The sequence below is a fragment of the Arvicanthis niloticus genome, chromosome 2, assembly GCF_011762505.2.
Source record: "Arvicanthis niloticus isolate mArvNil1 chromosome 2, mArvNil1.pat.X, whole genome shotgun sequence".
Taxonomy (NCBI): domain Eukaryota; kingdom Metazoa; phylum Chordata; class Mammalia; order Rodentia; family Muridae; genus Arvicanthis; species Arvicanthis niloticus.
In genome coordinates, this window is record NC_047659.1 from 15,315,927 (window position 1) to 15,331,391 (window position 15,465).

The 15,465-nt window shown below is 39.4% G+C and overlaps 1 protein-coding gene across 3 annotated transcripts; it reads left to right on the forward strand.

Annotated features, from left to right (window-relative positions):
- The first annotated feature begins 477 nt into the window (after positions 1–477).
- LOC117704211 (olfactory receptor 1L4-like) lies at positions 478–12,135 on the forward strand. 3 transcript variants are annotated; one of them, XM_076928235.1, is made up of 3 exons: positions 478–625; positions 724–835; positions 11,147–12,135. In XM_076928235.1, exons 2-3 carry the CDS (start codon positions 786–788, stop codon positions 12,081–12,083), a joined length of 987 nt encoding a protein of 328 aa, XP_076784350.1. In that variant the 5' UTR covers positions 478–625; positions 724–785; the 3' UTR covers positions 12,084–12,135. The 3 variants fall into 3 exon arrangements, with proteins under 3 accessions (XP_076784350.1, XP_034352149.2, XP_076784351.1); XM_076928236.1 differs by having other exon boundaries at positions 483–593; XM_034496258.2 differs by having other exon boundaries at positions 478–835.
- Positions 12,136–15,465: the final 3,330 nt, after the last annotated feature.

Consider the following 15,465-nt stretch of genomic DNA (forward strand, 5'->3'; position numbering starts at 1 on the left):
TACTTTAAAACATCTTCACAAAATGTCACATTGTGACCATGTTCTTGTCGCTGAGGCTGTTTGATTCTCCAGGCAACCTTCTCTTACAGCTTATATTAGTAACCCTCTAGATGAAGACCTTGAATTCTAGAAAAACTACAAGTTTGCTCCAAATCACAGCTTCTCATTATCTGACTCAAGTCCAAGGATCTCCTCTCCCAGGATTTTCCTCACAGCAGTAGACATCCTCTAGCAACTTCTCCAGGCCTAATCCTTTTCCATGTACTTCAGTTTTCTTCAAAATCACAATAACAAACCACTAATTATTTGAGATGTGAAGAAACTTGTGAATCCTGAAGTTCCAAGGGGTCTACTCTCCCAAGTCTCCCTTCTTAATGAGATCCCTGGGGTTGGTAGATGGAAAAACTGTCTGTCTCCTTGGAGTAAGGTCATATGAAGGGTAAATAATCTCTTTCCAGGTCCCCACCCCTTCTTCACCATTAATGAAATCTAAAGAGGCCAGTGGTGGTAGCACTGGTGGGAGAAAGCCACACATTTCTCATGTCTAGAGCCACATTTGAAAGATTATTACTCTAAAGGAAGAGATAAGAGTGGTGAGAAGATAAAGATACACGTGTGTCCACAGGTGCACATACGCTCACACACACACACACACACACACACACACACACTCAAAAGTTGTCTTCATACACACCAAGCCTGAAAATCTTTTTTACTTTCTAGCCTGACATGAAAGCTTTGTCTTCAAATCCCCTTTTCCTCTTGCCAATGATACTGATGTGAAGATGCCTGGACGCTTAATTGGGTACTCTGGAGGCCATCAACCTTTATCTGAGTAAGTGTTTGTAATCTTTAACCCCACCACTACCCACAAATCCTATAATCATGGCGTGTTATGGATGGAAATTATTTATGTTTATCATACCTTCTTTTTAAAAGTATAAAATTTGGGGCTAAACATACCTGAGACTACAAATCAAGCTGTTTGCCTATAGATTCCTACATTTTAGGCATGATCCTTAGACTTCTAGTACTTCATACTTACATAACACATGAAGGATTTGGTTTTAATAAAACTCTACCAATAAAAAGGGCCTCAATACTTTGTAAGAAAAAATGGTAGGAGTCATGAGGATGACAGGCAAAAGTCAGCTTCTCTAAGCCCAACCCTACCTACTTGTCCCTAAACTCAGAACTGTTGGAGAAAGCTCTAGATTCTCTGGCCTCATTCCAACCTCTAAACACCTTCAGAGAAACATGGGCTATGTGCTCATAGAAGAGAGTGGAGAAGAGGGAAAACTTCTGGTAAGGCTGGGTTGTCATAACACCCCAAATGATGCTACCTCAGGGAAATCATTCCCTCACTGAACTTCAATTTCTTCTATTAAATGAAGCATCTGACACAGTGATACACACCTGTAATCAACAAGGGTATCAAGAATTTGAGGATATTCTGGGCTTTGTAAAGCAAGTCTGAGGCCAGCCTAGATAACAGCCTAAGAATCTTGCTTAAATCATAGACAAAAAGCCTATTATTTTAATTTTTCTCATACTATATCTTATGTGGTCACTCAATAAATGAAATACATAAATATAATTTCCACAGTTAAAGAAAACACCTAGAACCTTTTTGTCCAGCATTTCTGTCAGCCTCCTGGCTCTTCCTAGGTGCTCCCTGAATCTCCCAGGGAGAACAATTTGGAAACTTATGAAATAGACTAGTTCTAAGATAGTTCATAATCTTAGGTAGGGAATCATATGTTATATTCTGTTCCCCATGATTTTATATTGTAAGATTAAATGCTTCACCATATGGGGAGGTTCCTATTTGTCCCTAGTGTCCTGAAAGGAAGCCCAAACTTGAGTGGATTCTGGATCAAATAGCCTAAAAAAGATGGACACCAATATCACCAGGAAGCAGTGATATCAGCTAAGAAGAGGCTAGTTAGCATCTGCTCCCAGGCTTAGTGAGTTCCAATCCATCTTTTGTAGATTTCAAAGTATCAGATGTTATGATTTAGAAGATGGCAGACTCTCCTTACTGCCTATACTTAAATTGGATGGTTTGGTACTTGGTGCAGGGTATCTGTTCCTGGCAAGCTCATGCTTTGGGGAACAAAACAGAAAAAGAAATCCCCTGAGTTCTATTTAAGACTTGAGATTCTTTTTCTTTTTTATAGGAAACTTATTGTCTTCTTCAGGGTTATGAATAGGTTTATGTTTAGGATTAAGGATTGGGTTTGGGTTAGATTTAGGGCTAGGGTTAGGGTTATGGTAAGGGTTAGAATTAGAATTAAGGTTTGGGGAAAAGTAAAGGTAATGGTAAAGATTAGTGCTAGGGTTAAGGTTATGGGTAGAGTTAGAAGTAGGAGTATTTCTAAAGTATAGTGGTAGAGGTCAGGTTAGAAGTAAAGGTTTAGGTGTTGGTAAAAGGGTATGGATAGGGATAGGGTTGGGCTTAGGTTTAGGGTTAGAGCTGGGGTTAGGGTAAGGGTATGGGTAAGGGTTAGGATCTAGATTGTGGTTAGGGTAAGTATAAGAGTAGATGTAGAGAAGTTGTTAGAAGTAGAGGTAGTGGTAGGAGTAGGAGTCTGTGTTGGGGTTAGGTTTGGGGTTGGGGTAGAGCTAGGGGAGGGAGAGGGGAGGGTAGTGTGTAACAGTAAGGTAAGGGGTAAGGGTAATTTTAAGGTTATGGGCAAGTATAGTGTAAGGGTTAGGACAAGGTTAGGAAACTTATCCTAACACTTATGAGCTGAAACTGCATTTAGTAATCTCTACTCTGGAAGTGGCTTGGTTTACTAATAGGACATTGTTCTTTGTTACTGTCCCACACTTCGGCATGTGTAAGTGTAAGGCTTACGGATAGGATTAGTGTTAGGGTAAGGGTTAGGGTTAAGGTTAGGGCAAGTATAAGGGTTAAGATCATGATTAGGGTTAGAGTTATGGTAATGGTCAGGGTAAGGTTAAGCTTAGGGGTAGGGGTTGGAGTTGGCTTTGGGGTAGAGGATGTTGTTGCAGTTGAGTTGGGGTTGGGGTAAGGGTAGGTATATGGGTAAGGGTAAGGTATATAGGTAAGGATAAGAGTAGGTTTATGGTAAGTATAAGGGTGAGTGGAGGGTAGGTATAGGAGTAGGTTGTGTGTAAGGTTAGGGGAAGGGGTAGGGATATCAGTAGGGTAAGGTAAGGGGTAAGGGTATGGGTAAGTTGAAGAGTAAGGTATAAGGTTGGGGATAAGGTTAGGATGTGGGTTAGGTTTTAGGTAAAGTAAGGGTTAGGTTTAGGGTTAGTGTAAGGATTAGCATTGGGGATAAGTTTATTTTTAGGTTTAGATTTGTGTTTAGGGTTAGGGTAAGTATAGGTATAGGATTTGTCGTTGGAGTTTTTCTAGGCATAGGTGTAAGGATATGGGTAAGGATAAGAAAATGGGTAAGGTTAAGGGTAAGTGTAAGGGTAAGAAAGATAAGAGTAAGGGTGTGTATAAGGGTCAGAATTGAGGTAAGGGTTAGGGTAAGTATAAGGGTAAGTGTAAGGGTCAGAATTAGTTTAAGGGTAATGGTTAAGGTTAAGTGTAAGGGAGAGTTTAAGTGAGATTCTTTTTCCTATACAGACATCAAATACAGACAGTTAAATTAGGCACATGTTACCAGTACTGTACCACTTTAATTTTATTTGTTCCTCCATGTTCTTACTTATCTGTGAACATATATGTACTGGCTCCTAATATTTCTTGATTTGAATGTGTGTAATGTTTGTTTGTGTGCAGGGACACTTGTTACTGTACTTCATTTTAACTTACATTAAGCATGTTGTGCTGTGACTCTCATTCATTTTCATATTCTTTTCACTCAGAATATGTATTTCTTCTTAAAATACACCAGTGTTGCTCTGGGAAATTCTAGTCCCTTGTTGATACAAAGCTCCATGGTGTGGTTCTGTCACATTTATCTGCCCAGTGGTAGACTATATCAGTAGTTGGTTAATCTGCTCTACTCTCTCAGCAAGTTTCTCACTACCTCCCCAGTGTTGTGGATTCTCAAATAAGAGGCACACACATACGGCTATATATTTAATATGCCCTAAGCAGCTCAATGGCAGGGCCACTCTCAAACAGTCACCCAGATAGCACATTCTCCCCTCCAATATTCCTGAATTACTTACTAAAACCTATATTCCATCCTGACCACCACAGCCTGCAGCTCTCCTGGGCCACGATCCCTGACCCTTACATGTTGGCTGTCTCTCTGTCCTGCTCTCTTCAGGCTTAACCTTTCTGCTTCCCCAGCATGACCTTCTCTGGTCCCCTTGCTCCAAAAACTTAGGGTTCCACCTCTGTCTCCCTGCCTAGCCATTGGGCACTGGCAACTTTATTTACCAATCAGAGTCAGCTGGGGGCAGGGAGCCTCAGCATCTCATAAGGGGTATTCCCGTTCAATTTTAGAAACCCATAATGCAAACCTTAAACCAAATCCACAACAATAGACACCTAGACTGCCTCAAATGAATGACAGCACAAAACATTTTTATCTGTGAGTTACCCTATGGCTGCATATCCCTGGGAAATACATGTAGAAAAACTTCTGGATGAGAAAATACTGAAAAACCTATTTAGTCTTTATTACAGTGTACCAGTCTACACAAAGGGTACACAAGAGTCCACACATACCCAGATCCCTATCAGCCTATGTCCTTAATTTCTACACTAATATTTACTAAGCTAAAAAAAAAAGGTAAAGAAAAATACTGTTTATTTTTTGTTTTTGTTTTTTTATTGGATATTTTATTTATTTACAATTCAGATGCCATTCCCTTTCCCCATTTCCCCCATCTCCAGAAACTCCCTATCCCATCCCCTCCTCCTTTCTGCTTTTATACCATTTTAATTACATGTAAATATTAAGGTCAGTTCTAGGTTGAGGAACTAGCAATACAATAGATGCAAATAGTCAAGGAAACAAGCAAGACAATAAACACAAATAGTCAAAGAACAAGCAAGGCAATAAACAAAGTTCTGTGATCACTCCCATGATCACTATTTCTAAGGGCTTATCAGGATGTCCAAAATATATGAGCCTATTTCCCTATCCTAGCCCAAAGTCATTTTTGTATCTGAAACCTTTTCTGTGTTCTAGCCTAAGATTCAGATTCCTGCCTGAAATTACTTCTTTGTTCTAGCCTAAGATTTAGATTCCTGTCAGAAATTTTTTAGCCTAAGATTTAGATTCCTGTTAGAACTTTTTTCTAACCTACTGTCAAATTCCTGCCTGAAGCCCATTTCCTTGTCATTGGCCAATGTTATATTCCTGCCAAGCAGCCCCAAAAGCTCTCCGCCTCTCCCCCTTTTTTATTTCATAAACAAGACTGAACCTGTCTTAGGTCATTCTTACAAGAATGCCTTCCTTACCGGTCATGGAATATGGATTATCAAAAGCAATGCACCTCTGTCTTAGCTTGGTAAGGCTCTGTGTAGAATCTTATCTGTCCTCGGCTTGCCAGCCTGTTAAATTAATAACTGTCTGGGGGTTCATTTTCAGGTTCAAGCCATGTACTTTGGCTGCCAACATGTTGATATTGTTAAACTGTTAAACAATATTGTTAAAAGCTTTAACACAATAGGCAGGAATAAAAGTATTCCCAAGACAAAAAGGGCTAACATGATCAAGCTATATATGCCATTCTTGAAGATTGACCAAAATAGAAATACTGCCCTCAGGCCAAGTGTAATTTTATCAGCAGTATCTGCCACATTAACACACAGCAGAGAAGCATTCTTTAAATTCGTATGCTAACTATGCAAAGTTAAAACATCCAGAGAGGTGTTAGATTTATGCCAAATACACTGCAAGTGCCTTTAAACTTTTTCCTAATTATAATGACTATCACTGTAAATTTTAGAACTAACATGAATCCAATGGTATTTGGCATGACACTTGAGAGGGCTTCTTACTCTTAAACTCTGAACCTCCTTCCAATAATTTGAATAGGATAAAGAGCATCAATCCGTTGTTCCAAATGCCTATCTAAATCCTCTTGTATATTCAACACATTAGTAACATTTTTTGCTAAGTGATTGACAAAAGTCGCGGTCTGAACTTCTTGTGTCAAAGCAATTGCAGAAGCAGTGGTGCTAGCAATTAATGTAATTAAAGCTGTTATACCAGCAATAATCAAGCCCACCACCATCTTGCTTCTGCTTAAAGACTGACTCACTTCTTCTAGTACTTGAAAGCTTTTTTTCAGAAAACCAAGGTTCTGTAACACTCAGGGCAATAAAACAAAAGCTGGTTGATAGACCTCCATAACAGACATGTCAGGTTTCAACACACTAACACAATTAGAAAGTGTACAATCAGTGCAACTTACATTAAATACTGTAGAAGAAACAGAAGTAAATTTTACTTGACAATTAAAAGAGCCTTAACTCATGTGCTAACACTTGTTTGAAATCCTGTCCCAACTTTATCTCTTGCTAACATAACATCATAGGCAACTGCAGCTAACTTCCAAATATGTCTCTGAAAATGGCCAGAACCAGCCTTCCAAATAAAGACTATTATTCCAATATTGGATTGGCTTCTAGACTATGATTGGGTCTGAATAACTGGTCACATTTAAGAAAAATAGAAGAGTCATTATAACTTCTCTTTTTGATTCTTTGTTTCACAGGGTCTAAAAACTTGAAGCAAGGCAGCTAGTCCCATCTGGGATATAGGCAACCATAGGTGGGTCAGGAATAGGTCAACATCATTCTTTGTCTTTGTATCCGCATGTCTCACCATTCACTCTGGCAGCCACCATGCTCCTTCAGCATCCTGCAGAAAAAAACACGAACATGCCCTCTTCCCCATATTAAATACTTGATTGGGATCATGCCATATGCCAGTAAGTGGATCCTTCCTTTTCACTGAGGCATAAGTATTCCTAGTTGTAGGGTGCCATGGACACTCAGCAGAAAGTTACTTGGCATCCAAATTTTTAAGAAAAAATGTTTAAATAAAAAGAACATAATTTAAATAAATTTGTGGTGTGCAGGGATATACCTCCCCCTTCTTTATTTTATGAAGATATTATTTTAAAGATCCATGAGCCCCTTCCAAAGTCCCTTGTCCTTGAGGATTATAAGGAATCCCAGTAATATGGGTAATATTAAATTGTTGACAAAAGACTCAAATGTTTGACTGCAATGGCCAGTTCCATTATCTGTTTTATTTTTAAATTGGATAATTTATTTATCTACATTTCAGATGTTATCCCCTTTTCCTATTCCCCCCACCATAAACACCTTATCCCATCCCCCCATCCTCCTACTTCTATAAGGGTGTACCCCACCCTCAAATGCCCCTACACTGGAGCATCTAACCTTCACAGGACCAAGGCCCTCCTCTCCCACTGATGCCCAACAAGACTATCCTCCACTACATATACAGCTGGAGCCAAGGGTCCCTTCATGTGTGTTCCCAGGCTGTCTGTTTAGACCCTGGGAGCTCTGACTGGTTGGTATTGTTGCTCTCCCCATGGGGCCATAAGCCTCTTCAACTCCTTCAGTCTTCTTTTAACTCCTCCACTAAGGACCTGGTGATAGTTCAATGGTTAGCTGTGAGTATCAGCCTCTGTCAGGCTCTAGCAGAGCCTCTCAGGAGACAGCTATATCAGGCTCCTATCAGCATGCACTTCCTGGCATCCACAACAGTGTTTGCATTTGGTGATTGCACCTGGGATAGATCCCCAAGTGGAGCAGTCTCTGGAAAGTCCCTGCTCCAGTCTTTGCTCCATACTTTGTCTCCATATATGCTCCCATGAGTATTTTATTACTCCTTCTAAGAAGGATCGAAGCACCCACACTTTGGTCTTTATTCTTCTTGAGCTTCATGTGGTCTGTCTTATTTTAATATTCCTCTAAAATTATCTTTGAATTTGAGCATCCATTCATATACTTGCCAACTTTTCAACTTTCTCATACATTTATTGGTCTATTTGTCTTACTATGGATATTAATGCCTCATCTGTTAAGCATTGTAAGCATCGTCAAGTCTATTGACGTGTCTGTTTTATTTATTATTATGTTGTAAATAATTTGCTTTTGTCTTTTAGCTTTTTTAACCATCAGGTATGTTGTCTGAGTACTTCCCCCTACCACCACCACTCCTCCTCTTCTTCTTTTTTTTCTTCTTCAATGTACCTCTGGCTATCCTAAAACTCACTATGTAGACCAGGCTGGCCTCAAATTTACAGAAATCCACCTTCCTTTACTTCTTGATTGCTGGGATTAAAGTCATATACCATTATGACCAGTGTTCTTCCCCTTTGAAATCATAAATTTGCCTATATTTTACTTTCTGTGTGCTCCATAGAGTCACACATTGTATATAAATCATAATCTATTTGATTCCAACTCTATTATAATTTAAATTCTAATTATTCTTGATATAGTGAACTGTTTTTTTTTTTCAGCATACCAAAGCATTATCTCTCCAATGACTTCTTAGGGCCATCATTTTCCTGTATTAAGTTCTTAGATAAATGTCAGTCTTATGTTGGCAGTGGTACACTGAGATCCTGGTTAGAATTGGGGGATATTTAAATTAGATAATGGAATTTTTAAATTATTTCTGTCTTCTTGAACATTACTCTAAACCAACACTAAGAGAAAAATAATAAATAAATATGGGGCTTGGTGATGGCTCAGCAATTAAAAGCATTAGCTGCTCCTATAGAAGACCCAAATTCGATACCCAGCACCCACATGGTGGGTCATATAACTATCTGAAACTCCATTTAGAGCTAAGGATTTGTGAAATTCCCCCATCCAAGTTGCCATATCAACTAGTGTACTCATTATGCAGGACTTACTTAGGTAACAATATTGATATTTCATTAGTGCAACATTCCTTCTATATAAACAATACTATCTTGAAGCAGACATTCTGATCCTCTGGCACTTGAAATCTTTCTGCCCCTTTTTCACAGATGTTCTCTGAGCCTTAAACTTAGGAAGTTGCAATGTAGTTGTGCTAAGTAGGGCTCAGTCACTTATTCTCTGCAATTTAACCAGTTATAGACCTCTATAGTGGTTTTCACCTCATACAAAAAGGTAAGAGCTACACTTCTGTTTGTTTGGATTTGTAACCAACATCTGTTAAATTGAACTTAAGGACTCAATATGAGGGAACTAGACATTGTAAACCTAGTCAGCTACCCATGGCTGTGAAGCTGTAGACCTTACAGGAGAAACTAGTACATTGACCCTCCTAAATCAACTCAGCTTCTAAATGTATTCTGATCTACATTCTATATAAAATTTCCTACTGGTCTATTATCTGTTCTTGCACTAAAACACACTATTTTATATTATTAAAGTCTTTGTTCATCTTAATTTCCAAAAGAAGTAATTTTCATTTAATCTTTGTTGTTCAACGTTTTTGTTGCTCATATAACATGTTTTGATCAAATCTGATGTTTGCCTCCTAATCCATATTTTATAGAGCTCTTTGATTCTACATTTTTGTTTAAGATTTATTTATTTATTCATTTATTTATTTTATGTACATTTAGTGTTTGACCTACATATATGTCTGTGTGAAGGAATCAGATCCACAGTAACCTGAGCCACAGACAGTTGTGAGCAGCCATGTAGGTGCTGTGAATTGAACCCAGGGCCTCTGTAAGATCTTCCCAGCCCCACCTTCTACATTTTTTATTATAATAGATACATTGTCTTTTCTCCCTTTTACGTTTTTTTTGTCTTGTTTAGTTTGTGAGGTTTTATTTTTTTATTTGGAAATTGAACCCAGAGCCTCATGAATGCTAGACAAGCACTATTGTGAAGTTACTTTCTCAAGCCATTTAACATTTTTATTGAAATACAAAGTCTCACTAAATTGCCTGGGCTGATCAAGGAATTAAGATCTTCTTACCCATGATGAGCACCTGGAGAGACTTGCATTTACACACCTAACCTTCATTTCTATTTCATCAGTACATAGTACATAGATTCTGATGCAATCTTTTATGAAAAAGTACATTATTGAGGTGTTTGCTCCTGTATATTTTTTATCTATCTTTTATGGCATTCCCCTATAAGCTATAAGATTCTTTCTGTCCTGAGATCTTTCTCTATGTCTTTGGAATTCTTAAGTCTTTGGCTAAAAATGTTTCTGAACCTTCCATGCTTTGATATCTCTGTGTTGGGCTCTCAGACTCAACTTACAAGTATAGATTTTTAAAAACCCAACTTTAAGGTTATACTTTTTATCCTTGGAGGCGATGCCCCATCCAATCTCAATTATATCCAATATAATTATATCTAATGCCCCATCCAATTATATGTGCCCATCCACATATAATCCTTTACCTAACCCTGCATTTGCCACTTTCTTCTTTCCTCTCTAACTAAGCTTGACACTGTCCACTCTAGAACATGAGACACTATCTGTGTGGAACACCAAACACAATGTTAATTAAATAGAGTCCTATGAGCAGTAGTTCTTCACCTTCCCACTCACCTTAGATGGTTACTCATCCTGTGTGACATGTGAAATTTCCAGAGCAAGCCACTCCTACCCTAAACTTTGGCCCCATATTTTAATTTACCAAGTGAATTACAAAGGCATTTTTTCCTCAAGAAGAGTTTGACTCAGGAACACATTTCTACAATGTGTATAGGACTTATGCAAAGAAATATTGGGGCCCCTAATCTCCTTAAAAGAGGGAGGAAAATCCTGGCCAGAGCATTAAATAGAGACTGATGTTGCACAGAGAAGAAAGAACTGAAATAAGACAGGGCAAAGAGATGTCATGGATACACATTTGGAAACTGAACAAAATTATTATCTTCTACATACCTTTCCTATGATTAAAACAGAATGTGGTATTATTACTTATGGTATTAAATATGTCTTCTGGACAAAGAACAAGAGTTGAAGCACTTCATTTGAGTCCACAAAATTAGTCACAAAATTGGAAATAAACCCAAAGCACCACAATGCCAGTTCTATGAAGTCAAATTACAGACAATATGGCAACCAATATCAGCAGCTTCTTTGTGCAATGCATGAACTGTAATACCTCATGAGAAATCCCCTCCATCAGGCTGAAGACTCCAAGCCAAAATACACATCTAACATTTCCCATATATATTTTTTGCTTGCAGAACAGCAATGCTCCAGGAAAACCAGAGCCACATGACAGAATTCCTCCTTTTAGGACTGACCAGAGACCCCAAACAACAGGTATGGCTTTTTGCCAGCTTCCTTGCCATGTACCTGGTCAATGTGATTGGCAACTCAGTCATCATTGCATCCATCCAGAGAGATGCTCATCTACACACTCCTATGTACTTCTTTCTCTCCAACCTGTCCCTGGTAGACATCTGTTTTACCACTGTCATCGTGCCACAGATGTTAGTGAACTTGCTGACACAGAAAAAGACAATCCTCTTTGCTCAGTGCCTCACTCAAATGTATTTCTTTGTGGCTTTTGGTATTACAGACAGTTTCCTCTTGGCTGCGATGGCCATTGACCGCTATGTTGCTATCTGCAATCCACTTCATTACAACACAGCCATGAGTCCCAGGCGCTGTCGATTGCTGGTGGTGGCATCCTGGACAGTATCCCATCTTCACTCTCTTACCCACACAATTCTCATGGGCCGCCTCTCTTTCTGTGGACCCAATGTCATTCATCACTTCTTTTGTGATGTCCAGCCACTGCTGACACTCTCCTGTTCAGACACCTCTATCAATGAGCTTCTGGCCTTCACAGAGGGCTCTGCTGTGATCATGAGTCCTTTTATCTTTATTGTTGTCTCTTATGTCTATATCACTCGGACAGTTCTGAGGGTCCCCTCAGGAGAAGGAAGGTACAAAGTCTTCTCTACCTGTGGGTCCCACCTCACTGTTGTGGCATTGTTCTATGGAACCATAATATCAGTGTACATTCGCCCCTCATCCACCTACTCAGTGACAAAGGACCGAGTGGTCACTGTCATCTACACGGTAATTACTCCTATGCTGAATCCTTTCATCTATAGCTTCAGGAACAAAGACATGAAACAGGCCTTGAGGAAACTGGCTAAAATAACAGAGTAGAATCTGTATATTTCACTACTTGTAGGAATTAAATCAATCGTTTGATAATGTGTTCCTGTGTTTGTGGTATGTCTGTTTCTAGACAATGGCAGAACATTAGAGCATTGCACATGTACTAAGACATGTTTATTTCAGAGATTCTTAGAGCTATTTTGAAGAACTACTTAGAGTCTAGGGTGCCCCAGTGGCCAAACCTTTCTGTACCTGGTCTTTGCTATTTTGTGGGTTCTTTTTTCTTCTACCCTTTATATGCCCCCCAGGTTTACCCACTAACACAAGATAGAAGAGAAACAGGGATTGAGGGAAGAGAGATTAGGAAACTCCCTGAAACTAATTTATTTTCTTTTGTTTCTTCTTTGAGCATGACAACTAACAAATAGCAACCAAGCCCACAAAATGAACAACAACTACACCACCACCACCACCCCACCTCTCAGGGCCCTAGCATTTATATATCCTCTGAAAAGTTCTCAGAATTCCAAACATCATACAATTGCAGAAAGTATTTGGAGCTGGCAAAATCACACCTCTGCTAGAGCATGAGACAAATCTAAGTCAGCTGCTTCAGTCAGTTCAAAGCAGCCTCATATCCCCACATTGGAGATTAAAATTAAAACACTTTCTTGTAATACTTTCGTATTTTTTTAAAAGAAACCAAAATTCCAAAATGGTCAATACACCTTTCCTGGCATGTTGTAGCACTATGAGAGTCTCTTCTTACCCCGATCCTCCTTCCTTCCCTGGTTTCTTCCACAGATCTCATGCTGAGTCTGAAGTCTTCCATTCACCCACAGCCCAATAAATTTCTCACATGCTGTGGAGGTTCATTTCCATGTATTAATTTGGATGTGGTAAGGAATAACCAGATATCTGGTAAAATGTTATTTATGGATATGTTTCTAAAAGTATATCTAGAAAGAATTATTCTTGTGTCCATGAAAGGAGTTAAAAAGATCAGCTTCTTCCACATGGGTGGGGGTCATCCAATCTATCTAGGGCCCATAGAACAAAAAAGTAGAGACTGCTAATGCACTCTATTCTTGAGCTAAGACATCCATCTTCTACCTTTGAAAATCAGCATTCTTAATTCTCTCCCAGTGATCAGTCCAGCATCCAGGTAGACTGAGTAAAGCACCAATGGGTGGCATCAATGGTTGCAGAGACAAAAGTTGCAATTGCTGGGCAAAAGTTGCTTACTGCTGGAAAGAACCCAGATGCCCTTCAACAGAGGAATGGATACAAAAAATGTGGTACATTTACACAATGGAATATTACTCAGCTATTAAAAATAATGAATTCAAGAAATTCTTAGGTAAATGGATGGAACTAGAAAATATCATCCAGAGTGAGGTAACCCAATCACAAAAGAACACACATGGTATTTACTCGCTGATAAGCGGAGATTAGCCCAAAAGTTTGAAACAACAAAGATTCAACTAACAGATCACATGAAGCTCATGAAGAAGGAAGAACAAGTGTGGATGCCTAGGTCTTACTTAGAAGGAGTAACAAAATACCCAAGGGAGCAAATATGGAGACAAAGTGTAGGTCAAAAACTGAAGGGGAGGCTGTCTAGAAACCATTCCACCTAGGTATTCATCCCATGTGCAGTCACCAAAAATAGACACTGATATGGATGACAGGAAGTGCATGCTGACAGGAGCCTGATAGGGCTGTCTCCTTAGAGGTCCCCCAGAGTCTGACATACCCAGAGGCAGATACCCACAGCTAACCATTGATCTGATCAAGGGTTCCCAATGGAAAAGTTAGAGAGAAGACTGAAGGAGCTGGAAGAGTTGGTGGCCCCATGAGGAGAGCAACAATACCAACCAGCCAGAGCTCCCCAGGGTCTAAACCATCAGCCTAGGAGCACATAGGGAGGGACCCATGACTCCAGCTGTATATGTAGGGGAGGATGGCCTTCTTGGGCTTAAGTGGGAGAGGAGATTCTTGGTCCCATGAAGGCTGAACACTGAGTGGTGGGGAATCTGAGGGTGGAGAGGTGGGAGTGGGGGGTGGGAGGGCACACCCTCATAAAAGGAGGAGGAGGGGGATGGGATAAGGAGCTCTTGGGTGGTGGGGGGAATGGGGTAACAGGATAAAATTTGAAATGTAAATATAATATCCAATAAAAAAAAGAAAAGGTTAGAACCAACATCTTTAATAAAATGTCAGCCCTCTTGAAAAAAATTATCTTGATACTAAAATTTGTTTTGAGAATTGTATATTGCAGAATACACAGCCTTGGTGTATCTACTCATCAGGCAAGCTGAGCAGACCTGCTCAAACCTCTGATGTCCTGGAATTCCATCTGGATGCAGTGAAGACACAGCGTCAGAGGCTTATCAATTTACTCTTCCTCCCGCCCCTATTCTAATATCTCAATGCCTATAATCAGCTTGAAGAAGTTAATGAAAAGTCAGTGCCCCTATGCCCTGGGCATGGAGACTAAGGTGGTTAATATTGGGCTGTCTTTCTATGGAAAAGTAGTGGTTCTGTTGGAACAGGGAGGATTAGCTAGGATTTATTTCGTAGCCATAACCTAGTGGTAGAAATCTATATAATTGTTATCAAGATGAAGTTATAATTTCTTAAATGGTACAAAATTTACTTTGATTTCAAATTTAAGGTTTTCATTGGTATGAGCTTCTTATTGATATAAAAGTGAGATGAATATTGATACTCTCATAGGCATTGTGCCTGTATAATACATTTAGGAATACAAGGCTTAGAACCAGTCCTTCTTTAACTTTTTAAACTGATTTGAGATGGCTAGCCTGTGAGTTAAGGGCCTATAGCAAATTTATGGCTTGGAGTTTATTGCTAGGGTGTTTTCTATATTTTATTTAGAAATAGCTGAGTGGAATTAACAGGCAACAGTCCAGATTACCTTACTACGTCAGAAGTCCACAGAATTGACGTTACAAACATTTCTGTATTAATGTTCATTTTGATTAGAGACCTGTCTGCTCCTGACAACTTCCTGTCTTGGATTCTAAGAAGAAATTGAGCATCTTTGGAGTTACTCCAGTTGTGGTGAGACAGCCACTAGGCAAGAATTGCCTCTTTCCATCTACAGACAAATTACTGTCCAGAAAAGGACACACTTGCAGAATAGTCGACTGATTATATCTGCCTAGACAGGGTAATCAGCCCTTAATGATTCTGCACCACTAAGGTCTGTCAGATGATCCTAGGCCAGGGGGCTGAAGATCAAATGCTCCAACGTTTTGTAGTATAGAGGCTTTCCAGGTGTTCAGTGGTATCTATAAATTGGCAAAGTTTTAGAAGCTATGCTTTGTGCTTCCCATAATTTCAGTTAACTCAGTCATTCTGGATTTCTGATGGGGTTGAAAATATATAGTCTCATAGCCAATCCTGG

Excerpts from the sequence above, each read along its gene's own strand:
- LOC117704211 (XM_034496258.2), top strand. The coding sequence starts at position 786 with ATGCCTGGACGCTTAATTGGGTACTCTGGAGGCCATCAACCTTTATCT. Across the intron at positions 836-11,146 it reads GGCCATCAACCTTTATCTGA|AACAGCAATGCTCCAGGAAA; the intron begins GTAAGTGTTTGT and ends TTTTGCTTGCAG.